The following is a 19,496-nucleotide window of genomic DNA, read 5'->3' as shown; positions in this document are numbered from 1 at the left end:
ACACAAACGCATACACGCACAGTCGCACAGATTATAATTATGCTTTCAGAATTTACGGCACGCATGTTACACGTGTTATATATGAATCGCTATATATGTATAGTGTTAACCAAAATTGCCGCGATATACCCTCGCGAGGCGAGCCTTGCGCGACTTTGTGGATAAGTCTGGTGAAATATTCTGCGGTATAATTAGACGGTAAATTCTGTTATATTGTGTGCGGTTCTTTTACAGATTTCATCGGACGCGTTTACCACAATCGCCTATGTAAACTGCCGCTTTCTTCGCGAAACGCTCTATTGTTCCGCGTGAACGAATGAAATATTCCCGCTTCCACTTTTATGGTATAATGCCTTATACTTTTAATAGTACTCAAAATGGCTCTGTTTACGTGCTAATATTTTTATATGTCTCGCCGGCACGTTTAACTCATTCCGTTTTGTTACGTCAAAGCGATTTTTAATTAAACCGGTTGTTTCAACAAAACTATCTTTTAACATCGTAATTACCATGTCCGGTTTAGCAAAGAAGTTATTTTCTCTACGTGTTTTGTGAACGTGAAATATCCCTGTGCGCGATAAATTACCATAATTTTTACGGTTGCTAGAGCCGCGTATGTTCTCATAAAGCGGCGCAAAGCGACGGTAAATATGAGAAAAAAACCATTTTTCTCCTCTCTCTCGACTATACACGAAAAGAACGGTTTTGCTGAAGTATCTAAAAATTTAGCTAGATATATAGATCTGAAAAGAATTGTTAAACTATGTAAATAATTAAATTGGACGTTCAAGCTTGTTACGAGAATGTTCAAACTTTTTGCAGCATTATCATTATGCTTCAGTATCCTACATAATTATTCTGATTTATTCCAACATAATTGTTTATAAATCTGTATCTAATTTAATTTTTATATATTTTAATCGTTCTTTCTATGCACGTAGTCCGCGTAGTTGCATGTGAGGAGTACATATAAACGTAAAGCGGAACATCTAGATCAATATTTTTCTGTGTAATCATGTCTCTAATTAGTTTGTAAGAATGAGACCTTGAGAAAAGGCAAAAACTGATCAGAACGTTGCTGTGATGAGTGAGAGAATGGCGAACGCACGAAACAGGTTCTTGATTAACATGATTATAATCATTCGATACGAGCGCGTACATGGAGCATACTACAAAAGAACTTTGTGTATCCTGCAATAATTCACGATCGTAATTATGTAACGAAACGTTGAGGAATGATTGAGCGAGGAATGTAAATGGTTAATCGATTGATGGTTAAGATAATTCTTTATACGCCTGTAATGCGTTTAAAGATAAAATCGCATAGGTAGAAATACTTAATGTAAAACAAGAATGTTCTATACGTATCAGATGAAAGGAATAAGACAAAATTGCATGTTAGAATCAGGCGTCGCCTTTAAAAACGCGGAATAGTTCTCATTCCGCGAATTAAATTCGCATAATCGAATTATCCGATTTTCAGCTCTTTTATTCTTCTTGCTTCTCTTTGCTTTCCCTTTTATTATCTTCCGTTTCCCTCCCCGAGGGACCAAAGAACTCGCGCCTGTGAGCAGGATATAACGGAGGGAGTTCTGCCTCGGCGCGAGGCAGAAACCCGCGCGTTGTCTGTTCCGATTCTAATTACAATAAAGCCGACTTTAATTGCGCGACAGGATTCGCGGAACGCAATAAGAACGCCTTTTTGTGTCCCTAATAGACAGGGCAAAAAGTAGCGCCTCCATCCGCCTACTCTCTTCGTCCTGAGTATTATAATCCCTTTCGTCGAGGTAATAACGCGCGGGACGAACTACGTTCGCGGCACGCCGTGATTCATCGTCAGTGGCGTTGCAAATGTTTGAGCAACCCGTTATCTCGAGAGACCACCGGTCCGCCACCTCTTTTTTTGCCCGAACCTCACCTTTTTTATCTCGACCTCCTCACTCTTGTCCCACCCTCGTCTCTTCCCAGCCTCCGTACTTTATTCGCCGCGAATTCGTGACCGACGAGAGCTCGCGGGAATCGTAAATCATGGATATTGGACGGTGTCGATTCTTCTGCCTTTCGTTCGGATCACCATTAAAGGGATACTCAATATACGCCACCCTGCGATATGGCGAGGGGGGGATTGGATCGTTTTCAAGCCTCATTATCACCGACTTTGTGCACGTGCGGCTTCGGCATGTCGCGTCGTGATAACCGACAGGTGTTAGATGGCGATTTTTTGTGGCTATAACTGTATTTAAGTATCCGAGGCTTTCATGAGATAAGTTTGAAATAAAATTTCACCGTGCCATTGAAATTTTTTGATGAAGAAAAGGAGAGGCAGAAGAAAGTTATGACATCGTAGATAAGTCTCAGAATTGTGATAGAAAAGGGTTATAATAATAGATCTAATTTCTCAAAGAAAAACTGAAGAATTATCTATTGTTCATTCTTCTGCTAGTTAATCTTGTGAAACTGCAAATTGCTTGTAAAATATACGAGTTAAATATTCATCTGTCTGCAATTAAAACACTTCGTGAACACTTCGGTAATTAAGGAGACTCGGTATATCAAAGTAAAGCATGGAGAAGGATATGCTTGCAATTAAAATCACACGGTGACTCAACAATGACGGAATCATATACGGAGAGCGCAGTAAAGTTGTCCCGAAGAAATCTAAAACTCCGTCGAGGTAATCACTATTAATAATTGGCAAGGATTAGTCTTTATAGTTTGCGCGTAATATATACCTTATATAGTAGTACATATATAGGTGGAGCCCGATGTGGAATGTATCATTCACACACAACTGCGCAATGTCTCAAAACAGTTTTACAACTCGGAATAATTTCGCAATGTGCATGATTGCCCATTCGTTCGTGACTCGTGACAGTCATCGATGCAGTCATTTAGATGATCACAATCGCGCTATTCTTCTTGATGAACAGTAATACAGAGTGTTTCAGAAAGTGGAGTTAAAATTGTAAGTTAATTAAAATTGGTGAGATTTTTTGTTGAGGCAGCAATAATTTATTTTTTTGTTGTATATTGAAAGTCAAGAGTTTCTTACAAATTAAGCTTCATAGTCGAGAGTAAATCATGAGATCGTTTGCTCAATTCCAAGTATACTTCTAAAATATTGAATGTTAAGGTTTGAAGATTATATGAAAAATGATGAAAATGCTTTCTTTTTAAGATTTTTACTGGACATTCGCACATATACTTAATTTCTTTCTTGATTACAGTCGTTTACTTAGTGACACAGTAGGGATATTTTTGCTCTAATCTATCCGCATTCTTAGACATGTCAAGATCATGCGTTCAAACTTATCAAACTCATTTCGTGAGAAGATGACGTCAGGTGCTTCTACGTATCGTGATTATTTCAGTAATTATCTCGTCTCATTTAGATAAAAAATATTCTACAACATAAAAAATGCTTAAACAATTGAATGATAATAAAATATCCACGAAAGATTTTTTATTTATCTAACCATTATTACTATTTACTGCAACGTTTAACATGAATTGTCATGATTGACAATTGATCGCTTGTAAAAATTGTCACACGATTTCCCGAAATTGCCTTGTGTAAAAAAAAATAATATTACATGACCAATTTTTTCGACACTGCACGCGATTCGGTTGGTAGAGAATCGGGGATTGTTACTCGCGCGATAGAATTCCTGCTCGGTTTATCGTACGATGCATGAGTACGATCGAAGCTTCACTTAACACTGCGCCTTTCAGCAATAAATTCAATTACTTTATGCACACAGACAATGCGTAGTTGGCGATTTAATGGTTTGAAATAGAATGCCGTGCATATTTGCGCGATTATCTGTAACCGCAATCGCGTTTATAGCGGTGTAGATCTATTACCTCCGAAAAGTGCCAGTTTGCTTTCAGCGTTTGTATAAAAATTGTCATACAATTTCTCGAAATTGCCTTGTGTGTAACAAAAAAAAATATTACATGACTGGTTTTTCCGACATCGCTGATAAAAGTTTCGGCAGCGTCGTGTTAGCAGGATTGAAATCGGGATCTCCAGCGAGAAGAAATTATAAATTCACGAGAAACTTTTATATTGAGCGGATAGAAATTTTCTTCAGGCAGGATGCTGACAGCGTTACACGCATACATGCATCTTATGCGATAAAGGTGATTCTGTCGATACTGCTTGCAAAAAAATCACTTTTTTGCAGATACTGAACACCGATAATTGATCGTTTGCCATTTATCATTGCTTACCAATTTGTTTTTCTTCAGTCCACATATTTCTCTTCAAACTGTTGTGAAAGAAGAAGCGAAAGAAGTATCCTGTTAAAAAAAATGTTTATATATTGTTTGTTATATCATTTAACTTCGTAAACTGTTAAACTAATTTTATATAATATTACGTTGTATAATATGAAAGCGATACAATATAAATTTCTAAATTTGCGGAGATTGCCGCTCTACGAGACAAAACTCCGGAAAGATTGACGGATATATATCCGTACTACTGTATATGAATAATCCAACTTATGTCTCATCCCGTTTGTTCATATCTGTCTGCAGCTATATATTACTTAGATTGTAACTACTACGCGAAGAAAATTGAGGTGTGTCCGGATAATCTGGTTTTTCCACCGTGATATCATTCGACAAGAGAAAAATCAGTGTGCCGGGTATTTCGTCGAGTGGGTGGTGCACGTCGGTGTGGAATTACTCGATAGAAGAGACGCTCTTCGATATCTACCTCGACGTATATAAGGATACAGTGCCGTCTTTCAACGTGGAACGAAGCCCCAGATTGATGACGTTTTATCTTTTGCTTCTAATTGTTACATCTCTGTTACGTAATTACATAGCGATTCGAATACATCATCGACTGACAACATCGGCTGAATTTTTCATTTCCAACTTGGCGTGGATACAATATCATTTAAAGCAATTTTTACAATTACACATACACATTTACGATTATATATACGCATGTATACAAAGAGGAACTCGATACTATCCCGCTGACTTTAATTTTCGATATGCCATTGCATAAATATGGAAGAAGCTATCTCACATTAATTCTCGCGATGATCATCAGGAAACAATACGGAGATCAGTATTCATATTCATAACTTCGAAATTTGAATTCACCGAAGTTATACTGTTGTAAATTTCCGGGGCTTCGAGGGTCGTATTACGAAATACTCGGAACATTAGAGACCTCGAATAATTCGCCTCCGGGCCCTCGAGGCTAACGAGACGCGGCTGCGAGGACCGACTGAGGAGAAGTATCGGGCGAGGCGATGTATCAGACGTCTCTCGTTTATCTACATCCGCGTGCAGAGCTCCACGTCCCGACACGTAGCCACTCGGAATCTGTCCGATAAATCCGTGACTCCCGCGGAACTTTCTTAACGACCGATCGGCCGCTATCGGACCCACCGCCGTCGCCGATCTCCTCAGGCGGTCGCAATTTTGCATCGCAATTTCATCCGTCGGAGCGAGATCAAACGTGCAGCCTCGCGGAGTTTTGTTAAATAAAACCAAGTCTTGGGGCTCGAAATATTCTCATCCTCGTCGAAACACTCAATTCGGAATTTTTCCAACGGAATTTTCACAACAATATCTTTGGACCTGCAAAAGAGTTTTGCTGGAATGAGCGAGTTATAGTGAGTTATAATGAGTTCGAAAAGCGTTCTCTGAATTTTTATCACGCGAGAACGTGATGTCGTATTCAGTTTTGAACGATGAATTTTCTAACGCAGTTAAAAGCTCTTTTCAATTAGTTTTAATATTTTACGGTATGCTGAAGTTGAAAAAAATGCACAGAACTTGTTCGAGAAGATGGAATATCGACGGAAGAATATTTTTAAAAAATACTAAATTAAAATTCTTGAGATACAGAACTATTTATTTCGAATATACAATAGTAATATAATATTTAACAATTTATTTTAACAGATCTATATATTTCATTTAAGCTTATTTATTACCCTAGGAAGTAAACAAAAAGATTGGAAAATTCAATATTCAACATCGATTACCTGATAGTTGCCAATTAATTAAGTTAATTGCTATTATATTCTTAATTTTTTAATTTCTAAAATTTCACTTTATAAGTGAAATTTTGAATATAATTCTTATACAATGTATAAAAAAAAATTTATCGGAATAAGATATTTTATATATAAAAAAAATATTCCATCTGTTTTTCAGATAAATGTATAAAAAATCCAAAAAGAGGAAGAAATAAACAAAGTATTATATATATATATATCGCAAGCAGGAAATAACAGTAGTAGTAAAACAACAATAGATAGATTTATTTAATTAACATTCCAATCCACACATTACCATCTTTTGAATAATCATCAATTTACGCGATATACCGGAAGTGAATGATGAACGGGAGCATGTGCGCGCATTTGCGATTGACGCGCCCTAACGTGACTTCCAATTAGCGGCGGCGGCGGCGCCGGGATGAAATTGAATTTTCCAGCCGAGCTCTTAGCGTAAACGAAAATTTACGCCAACGCAACACGAATCCGGCGTTACTCGGACTGGAGTTTGTATATGTATACGGTACATCGTACGGTTTTTCGTTCCGTAACGAAAAATAGTGGGATTGCCGGACCGTGCGCGCGTCAGCACACCTTTTCCAAACGGGAACTTTTCCTACGTGAAAACGTTGAAAAGTTCCCATCAAGCGGATAGCGCTTTTCACTCGTTACCGCTGCCTTTTTCGCTCTCTCGGCGTTCCTTTGCGACTCCAACAAGGTGTGCAAGCAAAATATTTTGCCGAAATTTTTACAAGATGAGATTGATTGTACGAATGCGGTCGTTTAAAATAAGGAGCTATGCTATCTTCATGATAGAAATATATTTTAGGGCTGTTTTACCCTAGAAATATTAAAGAAAAATTTTAAGAAAGTTTTTATTGTTATTGATAATTTTGTTAGCTTATAATTTTATTACAATAAAATATGCAACACTTTCAGAGCTTTCGAAGTCGTCTCTTAAGTTAATATAAGTTCGTTTCTTTTAATCTGAAAACCACGATGGCACAATCGAAAATAGCGCTGATTTCTGACGTCGCAAGTTAGTGATAACGCGATAACTTTATCCAATTCTGACAGTAATACAGAGTAAATCTTTTTCGTTCCTGTGGATGCAGCGTAAGGCCATCCAATCACGCGATGCTTTCCATTAGCAATTGTGTTTGTTATCGGCGAAAAAGCACAGAGTATAATCCAGCCTGCACATACGGCCACACTACGCGCGCATCGGGAAAGCCGCAGAGGTGTGGTCAATACGTTTGATCTGTGTGGCGAGATCCGCCTGTGCATCCATCCGTATTCCAGTCGCTCGAATAACGGCGCCGCTTTCATTGGCGAAAAATCCGGTTTACCGATCTTCAATAGTGCGCGGACATGATGAGGATGCAACTCATAAAGAAACGGCCTCTGCAAAACCGTTCCGCATCATCGTTAGCGATGACTTTTTCATAGTTGGCAATGTCACATAGGTATAACACATTTAGATCTCTATATTGGTATTACATTTTTAAATATATCGAACGCTATTTAGTTTAGGAGAAACCTGACTATAAAGACTCTCATCATCATGGAAAATAGCCCAATAATTATTTAAGCGTCTATAAATCATTAACGACAATTTTATCTCCTTCGCGAAACCTTTACTTACATGCTGATATCGCAATAACTACTCGGAAAATTAATATAATTATTCCGCCATTTAATTAAATAATAGGCGAATTTATTTTACAAACAAAATTTATATTTAAATTATAATTATTTCTAAAATGTTATACATTATTTAATTTATTGTGCAGTATAGTATCGATACTATAATTACTAATATTTAGAGGGAATGGTAAAAATCTTATTTTTTAGGATAAACTATCTGTGTCAGATCTCACGGTAAATAACTTGTGCCAGTTCGCGTGCGGAGCAAAAAATTCGACTCCAATAATAGCCACGATTTTCCGTGATAGTTGGACAATTCCAGAGGTAATAACGATCAAAAGGACGACATGCTTGTGGTCGCAAGCTTAACTATCTCCTGAGATCGACGAAGAAACTTCGACTTCCAGAATAAGAATCCTGGGAAGTCGGAAGACCGACCCTCTTCTTACGAGTATACTTAACGATCGCGCTCTCTTCCTGTAGAAGGTTATCGAGGTTACGACTGTTAGGACCTAGGAGGGCCTCGGGAAATAACGTTCGTCGTGACCAGACAAGTCGTTTCCGCGCCTTTTGTCTTCTGGCAAATTACAGCACGCGCAAAAACTCATCGCGTTGCTTTACGAGCGTGGTAGGGAGCAAATCGAAGAGCTTTCGCACCGTACATTATATAATATTACAGAATTAGTGTCGATTGTTAAAATATGATAAACTATGCAATGTGATAAACTTATATGTAATTCGCATTATGATGACTGTATGAAATGAAATTAATTTTTAGCTACGCAGGTGTGTAGATTTCATCGAATTTTTTTTCAGCTTTTTTCTTATATTATTGCTTTTTGTTAATTTATTCATGAAATTTAATTACAGTGTGCGGTGATTCAAATTTCTTTCTTTCTTTTTTTATTCATTCCTGTACGTTTCGAGTATTAATTTCTAAATACATAGGTACTTCACCGGCATACCGAGCTTGGTAACATAAGAACATAAAGCTTCAACTTACTCGGAAATCCAGATCTATAACAATTGTAAGACAGTAGAACATCTCTTTTTCTATTTTTACTTGATCGCGGAACGGATTGCCGATGTCGGCGCGAATTTGGGGGATAACGAAAGCTCGTTCAACAACGATCACGTTCGACCTTCGGGCAATCGAAAACGACAGTTCACTTCGCTGGCGCGTGCCGATGCGGGGAGAACGAATCCGTTTTGCACGGTTTGAACGACAATGCGCTTGTTGCATTTTGGCATCCGGCCCGTGTGCCGCCGAGAGAAGACCTCCTTCCTCGTCCACTTATTCCGCGAGATACATCTCGGTGCCTCGTGATCGAAGAAGCGACGGTCTATGAGAGCCACGTAGGAGACGCGTGCTGAATTCCAATGGAACCGTACGAAAACCACTGGAAAAGGCAACGAAGTACAAATGCTGGACGGCGTGCGCGCAACCCCTCTCGCCTCGGCCTCTCGACTCGGCGCGGATGAAATACCGGATGGCGCGATTACTGCGTGACGTACCGGAAGGGTTTAGAACCTTTCGTTGGGAATTCCCCGCGGGTAACTTGACGCGAGTCCTCTTGAAAAGGAGTCACGAGTGGCGTCGGGTTTAGAAAATTTTATAAAACGCAAACGTGATGTGGAGAAAGACGCGACGTATGTCGAAATTGGATTATACTTGTACCCAGCCGGTTATTCTTTATCCTGTAGTGACATCTTATGCGCAGGTCGCGATTTTCAACGACCGATTTTTGGTATACCTAATTGGTATACTAATCATAAATTATGATACTCTGTATAACGCAAAATTTACCGAAGAGTGAAGCAAAATTTACATTTGTTTTTTATATACACATATATCCGGAACTAGTTTCGTATTTACGTAGAGCGCATACGTCGGATCATAAACATATCTTTACTACTGCAGGCTACGTACTTCGAAACGAGCGTACGTCAGGATGCAATTCGCTGAAATTGTCGATTAAACATTTTTCATAGAAATCTACAAGAATTAAGAAATTGATGAATAAAATTGCCAAAATTAATGAATAAGATTATTCTTCGAAGAAATAACCATATATCTCTTCTCAGAAAAAAAATATATAGTCAAACACTCTTGTACTTTGAGATTTCATCTGAAAAGCTTCTTTATTACTCCATTTGAATCCACTAAATTCCCGCCAGTCGACGAAATGCAATTACCGAGTAATTCGGAGGTCTATAGGGGCAAGACGGTACGTTTTACAGATTGGCAGCCAGCCAGCTTCTCGGCAAATCATATTATCTTAACGAGACCAGATAACGCCCTTTTGTCGGCGAACGATGACGCCGCGAATGTATCGCACTCGCCCAACCAAAAGCCACACCGTAAAACGAAAACGAAAATGAGAAAGTTCCCCATTCGCGTAATTGATCACTGAGGCAAATTACGTTATTCGATATCGTCGGTTCCATTAAAATTACGCGATTTTAAAAGCTTATGACGGAAAGAAAACTATTGATCTACCAAGAGAATTTATTCAGAATAAAAAAGTTACTGATTTTGATATTTATAATTTTTATATATTCTGAATATAAACATATAATATCTATAATATTTATATTTTATTATATTCTAACTTGTATAAATATTTTATTTTATTCTAACTTATAATATATAAATATATCTTATAAATATTTATTTCACGAAGTAATTAAAGGCAAAATTCTCTATGACCATCATTTTGATAAAATGGACTATTTCAGTGGATATGTACGATGTCTGTATCGAAAATGAAATTACTTTGACATAATGGTCACAGAGAGAGCGGTTAAGTGGAGCAAATACAGAAAAGTTTACTTCTCTATTTTGTAACAAGAATAAATCGTTTCACCGTAGAAAGCCTGTCGAAGTATCTAACTATTAAAGCGAGTTTATCCACCGTTCTCGCGCGCGTTGGCCGAACGTTCTCCATTATAAAGAGCGAGATAGTACAGATGTATATAAGGTGTCTTATACAAGCTGGCTCTCAGCCAGCCGAGCTCGCCGAACGAGCATACTAATGAACATGACAGATGTTGCGAAACTCAGTTTTCCATATTGCGTGGGAAACGAGGAGTCATATTATTCCTTTTGTGCGATCATCATCTTTCACATTGTAAAATAGATACAATAAAAAATGATCAAATGGAAAATATATTATAGTCAAATAATAAATTTTACACACACATTCTTACACGAGAATGTTCTATCGTCAAAACGACAATTAATCCAGTTCTTTGATGTAAAAAAAAACTCGTCTTCAAGTTGCTCAAAGAAGCCCAAGTTTTTTAGCGGTTGACGGTCCTCGAATCGTTTTCCGTTTTGCCGCAATGAACTTCCGCATCGTGGGTATACGCGAGACCGTAAGAATACGAGGAATGTGGACTTTTTGGCTTTGTAATAGCGAGACTCACAAAGCCGTAAAAGAGGATTGCTGAGCGTTCCGTGCGTTTTGCGCTACGAGAGAAAATCTTTCCCTCCTTGCTCCGACAAAAGTCTCCAGCATTACCATGTTTACGTTCACCCGTTAACAACCTACGGAACGATTCCTCGCAAGAAAGAAATCGACGGAACTATTTTCCCCGCGAGAGAAATGTTGCGGAAGATATCGAAAACTTCGTTGAATACATTCTCATGTTACTTTACTTGGACTTACAGCGATGTTAAACGCGTGAATTATCTCGTATAATTAAGCCAACTTTACTCTCACGCATAATATGGCAGTGGCGGTGTGACGAAACTTCCTCGATAAAATTTAGAAATTTCCAAAATTAACTCTCGCATGCTTTTATAAACTCATTAGTAAAACTCAGCTTATTTATTTAAAATTCTGCAACGCGAAAAAAGTTTACTCATTTAGTTTCAATTAAGGTAGTCCTTTCGCGGACCCAGCTAGTCAAGTAACAGTCCGTCATGAGGTAATTGAAAACAAACATAGTGACAAACATTACACAACATCTCAATAATTATAATAATATAACATGATTTTACACGCACGCGTTAATCGTGTTTAATTATTTACTAATTAAAAAAATATCACAATAGTAGTTCGGTTGGACTCGATTTATGTTAGGTCAGGTATGACAGTACGAGTAAAGCAATATGCGCGTGGATCCACTACTTATTTAACCTCATATATCAGAGCAAAACATTCGGCAAAGCCCTTATTTTCAAGGTATGTACGAAATCCAGAAACTTCAGGGAATATTTTAAGACATGAATAATGTATTCATCTGATCGCTAAGTACATGTATTATTCGTTGAAAACCTCGGCCGTGGCGATTTACATCATTCTATCTTTCTCGTTCATTAGATGTAAACAAGGATAGAATGACAATGGCACGCTCCGCGAACGCACATTTAGAATGACTTATTTCTTTTAAAGTGTCGGTAACCTCACTTGATTTTTCGTACACGTGTCCCTTATTACTGTACATTTAACATATATCAAATTTAGGTACTTATCTAATACTTGTTCTCACGAAAGGACCACTTTAACTATAAATTTGTTTTTGTTTTCAAGTCCGACAGCAACGATAAATAGCCAAATACTACTGCATTCGATACAAGTGCAGACGGTGGAAGTCCGTCGTTTAATCAGGAGCTTTTATTTGGAAATTACGGAGTATAGTTAGGTATATATGACGTTGCCCCGGTCTCATCTCGCGAAGGAATTAAGCTGGCCGAGAGGATTAAACATGATAAAGCTGTCTATTATTTCAGATGAGAAATTTTGCGTCTCTTAATATAAATAGACGGTTAATAACACGCGACATGTGCCGCACGTGCGATAATACAGAAGAGTCGCCTGAGCCGGAGTTGAATTGTTGTACAGATAACGCGGTCGCATTCGCAGTCGATGGGGCGAATTGATCGCCTTAAAAAGCCCACTTCGACGGCTGCTTTAAGAACAATCCCGGCGTGTTTTACGAGTAAGAAGCTTTATTAGCCTGCTTTTCCGCGCTGCCACGCTTTAATGTCGCCCGACACGGACGGACGCGAGCGATGTTGGTATATTTCTCGTCAAGTCCATCCACTCTCCACTCGCCGGATACACTGAGTGACGTTTGTGCCTCCCCCCCTCCTCCTATAGAGAGAGATCTCTTTTTCTCGTCCTCTCACAATCAGCGGACCTCATCCATTATTCCCGCGCGTCTTTATCCGGCGCGGTGGAAAGGAGCGCGCGCGTTTTCGCCAATTTGACTTTGTAATGTTATTCATCGAGCGTTGAACAATTCGAGGCTGTTTAATTCAAAATTGCGAGATGTATTGTATTTGTTTTCTTTATAGACCAGAACCATTATTTCAACTCGAATATGTTGCATGTTTCAGCCAGCACCAATCTCGTCGGCAAGTTCACGCAGAGCGTGCGGAGGATCGTTCAGGACGTGAAGGACGAGGGCACTTCCAGTAAGTCCGAGCGATATTTTATCACATTCATCTCTCGCGTGGGAGTTAGTTTAATTAAACTTTAGCTGGTATCTTGGCAAATCGCTGCGACTCAATAACTTCACACGCTGAAAAAGACTGCGAAACGATGGGGTGTTCGTGTGCTTCCTCTTTAAAAGTACTTTCATACAGCTCGCTAATAAAATCACTGTGAATTTATGATCGTCCTCGATAATCTCACCCAGAAGAATGCAATTCAGTGAGGATAATTCCCTGGAAAATTTTTTTTTAATAAAAAAGCCTTATAAAAAAATTTCTAAATATATAATTTGTATATTTATATCTCTATTAATATTTCCTTTAGAACTGTGTGACAAATGTGTACACAGAACATATCTCATTTATATTAGGACATCAACTTTTAGATACGAAATTAGCTTCGAATCTTAGTTAGCAAAATTAAATTGTCAATATTTTTATTAACTCCTTCTTGATTTTATTCTAAACGAGTTAAAAGTGAAGGGTGAGCATTCGTTCCAAATATAGCAATTCCGATAAATCGGCAATAGAGACGTATGTACGTACATATCGCTCGGAAATAAGTGTCTGGCCGTCTGCCAACGGGGAACGTTGTTAGTTGTCCCATGAATGGAATCGAAGCGGAAACTCTTGTATTCGGTTGGTCCGGAGAGTAACGGTGTGTCGCTGTATTAGCTGAATGGACGGAAACTTCGTCGTCGACTGAGAATTCTGTCAGGTTTAGATTAACGCTTTCCCATCGACGAATGTGAAACTATGATTAATTCCGACGTCAACGTTCCCGTGCCGCTGTCGGTGAAATGCGATCAGATAAGTTCCTATAATGTATGATAATAACATGTGTACGGGACACGTGTACCCGCGACCTCAATTTCGATCGCAAATTTTCCAAAGAATTTGAAATCGATATTTTATTTTAGTGAAACAATCAAGGATAATTGTTATTTTTCGCAACTCGTTAACAATTTTCGAAATTATACGTCCTAATCGATTCATAAAACAAAAATCGAATATAAATCGGATAAGAAAGTGATCGATAAAATTTTCTAAGACTTTTTAGGCATATCTCTAGCATATGTTGCTTAAAATGTTTCGTGATTTTGTTTATTTTTGGGATTCGAACTTTCCCTGAAACTACAGCGGAAACACGTCGACCGAGTTGCTTATCGCGTCGCGTACCGTGCTCGATTTATTTATGTCGAAACTTCCGACGTTATCGCGCGGTGTCGAGTTAATTGAAAATTAATTGAAGGCGACATTCACATGCGCGCTGTCTTCGTCGTTTCCATCGCGCTTAATTTAACAGCCCTCTGTTAAATTACGCGACGCGCGATGATTGAAGCGCGTGATAAAGAAAATCGATTGAATACAGTCACGAGAGTAAAATGTGTCGATGCGAGGTATATTCGTAATCGAGGGAAATTGCCCGTATACTTCCAAATACTTTTCGAATTGCAATACGGCTTCTCTGCGGCGGGTGCAGGTGGGCAAACGAAGGAGGAGGTGATCGAGACGAACGAGAGGCTGAGGGTCGTGAGGATACGTTTGGACGGTAGCTACGACACCGCCAAAAGGGCCCTCGTCGAGCTGATGTGCAAGTACACCGACAGCAAGCAAGTGCGCAACGTGTTCCAGCGTTACAACCTCCTTAAAAATATGATCAAGGTAAGACAGGAGGAACCGGGCGTCGTAATTGCATGCAGCACACATGTTTTTGTCCCACGAAGCACAAGGTGCTTCGTGGTCTACGAACGTCAGTCCCAGAATGTCGCTTGACGTAATTACGTTGTAATTATGCCGCTGGTTTATACCAGGTAAACAGCAAGAACGGAGAATAACAGCTCCGCTCCTGCGGAAACTCGGTCGAGTCACTTGCGCTCGGTTCTCTGTCAAAGGGAGGCAGAGAGGGAATCGCTAAGAAACTAATTATTAACTTGTAACCGTAATATAAATTATAATTAACTTATTGAGAAACTTATAATTAACTTTATCTATAATAAATAATTCCTAGATAATTTCATGGCAAATGTTATAATATCCTTATCGTCGAATTATTTTTCTCAAATTATCGTTACATTTTCTTTTCTCCATTCATTTTTTGATTGAAAGGTAAATCAGACTTATTTACAAAGTTATATGTATAATATTTGATATACATAATGCTTGCGAATTTTTGACACAATTGGGATAAAATATAGAAAGAAAGGCATCAGCAACAAATTGCAGATAATGTATAATGTAAATTTACTAGAAATATATCACAATATGTATCATTATATTTAGCTTGTTCTGAAATTACTCAACGTATATGTATTATAAATTTGCGAATTGAGCCTCAATGAAACCGATAGAGAAACGATAATTTGAAAAAAGACACAGTAAAGAAACAGCGGAAAAGTGACAGATGTACGATATTTCGTCAGTAAACGGGCAACAGAGCGCAAAATATCCGGGCTCGTCCACGTGTAACTCGGCGCGAAATTCCCAGCTGCACAAAATCGACGGACGAGCAACGGCAAAAGGGAACAATTCGACACGCAGGCATTTTATTTTTCGAAGTACCCACGTACGTCGCAGGGAGCGCAACGTTTGTTGTCCGAAAGATAGATCGCACATCCGCGGGATGAGCAACAAATAAAGATGCACGCGAAAGATATAGCCAGGTGCTCGATTGTCGGACACATTCGCAGTCGGCGTGGAAGATGAGCGCGCGTTATCGTCATCTTTCAGTTCTGTTTTTCCCCCTTTTTTTTTGTTCTTTTGCTCCCGCGGAGTGCATACACAGCGATTCGCGATCGTTGCATGGTCCCGCAGGTGCACTTGCTCGGGCGACGACGTTTGTTTCTGGTGTAAACTTTCGTTCGGAACTGCAGCCGCTATCGAGAGACTCGAGAGCTCGGAGTTTTTCTCCGTCAGCGGAGGAAAAACCAACTTGGGATGACTAATCCTCAAGCGATATACCAACGCGAAATAAAATTGCCCCCTGTAAATCGTGCTGTTTGTTTCATCGGTGGCCGTTGTAATCCCGAGGTGTATTGTTTGAAACGCTTAGATACGAGAGAAGAAGGAAATAATACAGGAGCACTGTAATGCAGATATATTATTGTTAATCTTTTGTATAAGGATTTTGCATAAACTTGCTACTTATTGCCGGCATTGAATAAATTAGCTGTGTTTTTACTGTTACGAAATTAACAAGCAGGAATTAATCAAAATTAGCTTTCAAAACGATTTTAATCGTCAGTATGTTAAAAAATCGATGTTGAATTAAGTAAAAATGAAATTGGCATTAAAAGAATATATATATAATAATGAATTAAAATAAAGAAATTAAAATCAAAAATATATCGATGATATTTTATTTAAAATTATAAGAGTACAGAACTATATGACCAAATATATTTTTAAGAAATAAATAGAAAAATTATATAGTGAGATTAGATTTTTTCAGACAAAATGTCTACAGTTTGTAAGCTATCATTTTAGATATAAATACAGATTAATGATGCTACGCTTCCTAAGACGCGAGGATGAAATCGATCTTCTTAAACCACGTCTGATGAATGGGCCAGTGACTCGTTCGAAGACACGCGGATAAAAGGATTCGCTGGTACAATGGCCGATCGCCTTGCACAAGCGCGCCTGCTTTTTTCCCTCCATTTTCCTTTTTTGTCGTTGCGACAGTAGCCCGAGCTATACCGACGGTTTTGCTCTTCCAGGACGTAATTAAGCTGGAGACGCAATATTGGACGCTGGTGGATATACCGAGGCAGGAAAAGCAGGAGACCGTGCCCGCTTTCGTGCTGCGTGCCTGTTCCATCATGGAGAAGACCCACAAAAGCGGCGAAGGCGTGAAAACTTCGGCGCGTCTTGCCGAGGAGGCCGAGACCAAGAGAGAGCGCATCGAGAGACTCGAGAGTGAGTATTCGGAGTGCGGTAATCGATCGTTGTCGAGGGTAGTAATAGTGGTAGGTTTTGCCGGAGAAAGAAAACACTCCATTGTCCTTCGTCAATTGTTTCTCGTCCGTGCCGTTCATTTTCCTAGTTGCGACTTTGATTATTGTCTGACTTGAACTCCTTCAATCGATTCGAGACTCAATGAATAGGAAGTCAATTAATTTATTTGTGAGCCCGACCCTGGGTCGTTTCTTTTGACTCATTAATTTTCGCTTAACGAGAAATCTCTAGTTCAATTTTAATTTAATTACTAATTTAAATTTTGTATTTTATTTCTAGAATGATTTTTATTTATTACTCTTTTTTCATTATAATTATAAAAAGTCTACACAATTATGTATTATATTATACGCTTGTACTCTGCGCTCGCGAAACAATTGTGATATTTTTCATGCTGTGCAAATTATGCGGAAGAGACACGTTTCAGTGGATGTTCCTCGGAAAGCTTTCAAGCCTGCATAATATATCATTTTTTGTCGTAGTATTCGAAAGGACGAAGATATCAAAGTTCCATTGTACCATCAAGACGAAACATAAGTGCAATATCTCACGATCATCAGTTTTATAATATTTAGAACGAAGTTATTAACGGTATATTAAAATGACGTTGCTATAGCAATAATTAATATATTTCGTAACATTTTATTCATAAGATCTTAGAAAATTGAATTTTATTTCTCTCGAGTCGAAGTTAGAAAACTCGAGAGAGTCCTGGGAGATGGTTTAAAATTTGTAGAATTGAAAACTCGAGATATTTAGGAGCCACTAATTAATCTGTTTTTCACGTCTCGTTTATCTCGATTTTTGCACTCTCATAAATATTCAACAGGATGCCTCGTACAACAATTCATAATTTTTCCGGAGCGTGGACGATTTATGATGATATTTTTCATTATCGCAATATACGGTGAAATTGATGTGAAAGTTATTCTTTATTTTGTGTCCTTAAATACGTGATGTACTGTAAACGCGAACACGAACGTTGTTGCGATATTGTACAATTGTACGATCGTGCGCTCGCGCGTGATTATCGCGGATTCGTAAATTACTCCAGTAAAAAGGAGAACTTATTGACAACGTAAATTGTCGATAGCGCCGCGCTCCGGTGCCGTAATTAAAAATATTCACCGATACAATATTTCACCGTTTTTCGCTTGCTTAATCGAAGACTCTTTTCTCTCTTCGTTTCGTAACGGAATGTAAGTTTTAGTTGAAACCGTCCGATACAAATGGCCTGAACAATAGTTAATTGAAACCATTAATTAACTTGCTTAATTGATTGGAAATTTTTTTCAAGTTTATATGTGTATATATATATGTGTGTGTATGCATGTGTATATATATACATATATACATCCTTTTTTATTTTATTATATTTTGTTATTTTGCTTCGTACCTTTCCGTTCTATTAATTTTATTTTATTTTGTTTTATATTTTGATAGAGGAGAATCGAAACATACTGTGTTTTTAAATATACAATGTAGAAACTATTTATAAATTGTCGAAAATAATAAACATATTTTCTGTAAAAACTATTATCAAAATATTTCAGACAGCAAGAATTTATAGTCAATGAAAAATCAATGAGAATAATAAAAAACTTTAGTAGAAACGTTTTTGAAAAATGTTTTAAAAAGTAAAAGCTACACAGAAAGTTTGAAAATATTTGTCTGATATCAAATTGCTGCGCCAGTACTTCAGTTTGATTCTGTGCTGCATGTAAACGTACACACTAACGGCCAATGTTTCCGCTTAGTTTTCATTTTGCCAGCAAGAGCAATATTTCTCTGAGCGTTAATTAATCTCGGTGCAATGCTGAACGAACTACGTTGATGTAACCGCACGCAACATCCGACATTGCTTCGCGTTTTTATGCTCGCTTATTAAATACTGAAAAGTTTTTTCAAAAAATTTGTTACACTGCGTCGATATAGCGCTTTTATATCGCGTGATCAACACGAAAGCAATTTCACTTAAAAAATTCTACGGACGTTGTGTTTTGAAATCTATTAAGAATGAGGCACATGATTTTTTAAAAGGTGATTGACTTTGTTGGCGTTTTATTGATGCTTTTTTTGAAAGCTACGCAACAATCATATTTTTCGTGATCTGATATATTTTTTGGGACTGTATTTACGAGAACCGCATTTGTGATAAACAAAATCAAACGAAATGAATTAATAAGTATGATGTGGCTTGCATAGATATGACGACGGCGCAAATCGAAGCTGAGAACACCCAGATGACTAATGATCTGTACAGATTGCTGAAGAAGTACACGGGTCTGAGGAATCTCATCAAAGTGTTGAAAGTGCGTATTTTGCTACGTTTAACTTACTTATCACATAAATAGATATGTCTAAAGGAAATTGCATTTTGCGTGGAATACTAATCCATAAATATCTGCACGGAAAAAAAA

At 38.0% G+C, this 19,496-nt stretch overlaps 1 protein-coding gene across 2 annotated transcripts in view; it reads left to right on the top strand.

Moving 5' to 3' along the window:
• The window catches only part of LOC143903760 (uncharacterized), a 94,476-nt gene that overhangs the window by 64,389 nt on the left and 10,591 nt on the right, over positions 1 to 19,496 (top strand). For both annotated transcript variants that reach the window (XM_077417649.1, XM_077417648.1), the window contains exons 3-6: positions 13,024 to 13,101; positions 14,603 to 14,784; positions 16,839 to 17,037; positions 19,282 to 19,388. In XM_077417649.1, coding sequence (XP_077273775.1) covers positions 13,024 to 13,101; positions 14,603 to 14,784; positions 16,839 to 17,037; positions 19,282 to 19,388 — 566 coding nt within the window. The remainder of the gene's footprint in view (positions 1 to 13,023; positions 13,102 to 14,602; positions 14,785 to 16,838; positions 17,038 to 19,281; positions 19,389 to 19,496) is intronic.

This window comes from Temnothorax americanus, unplaced genomic scaffold (assembly GCF_048541705.1).
Source record: "Temnothorax americanus isolate GAGA-0224 unplaced genomic scaffold, ASM4854170v1 Scaffold5, whole genome shotgun sequence".
In the NCBI taxonomy this organism is placed as follows: Eukaryota; Metazoa; Arthropoda; class Insecta; order Hymenoptera; family Formicidae; genus Temnothorax; species Temnothorax americanus.
Note: the sequence above shows the minus strand (reverse complement) of the source record. Positions and strands in the feature narration are given on the sequence as shown.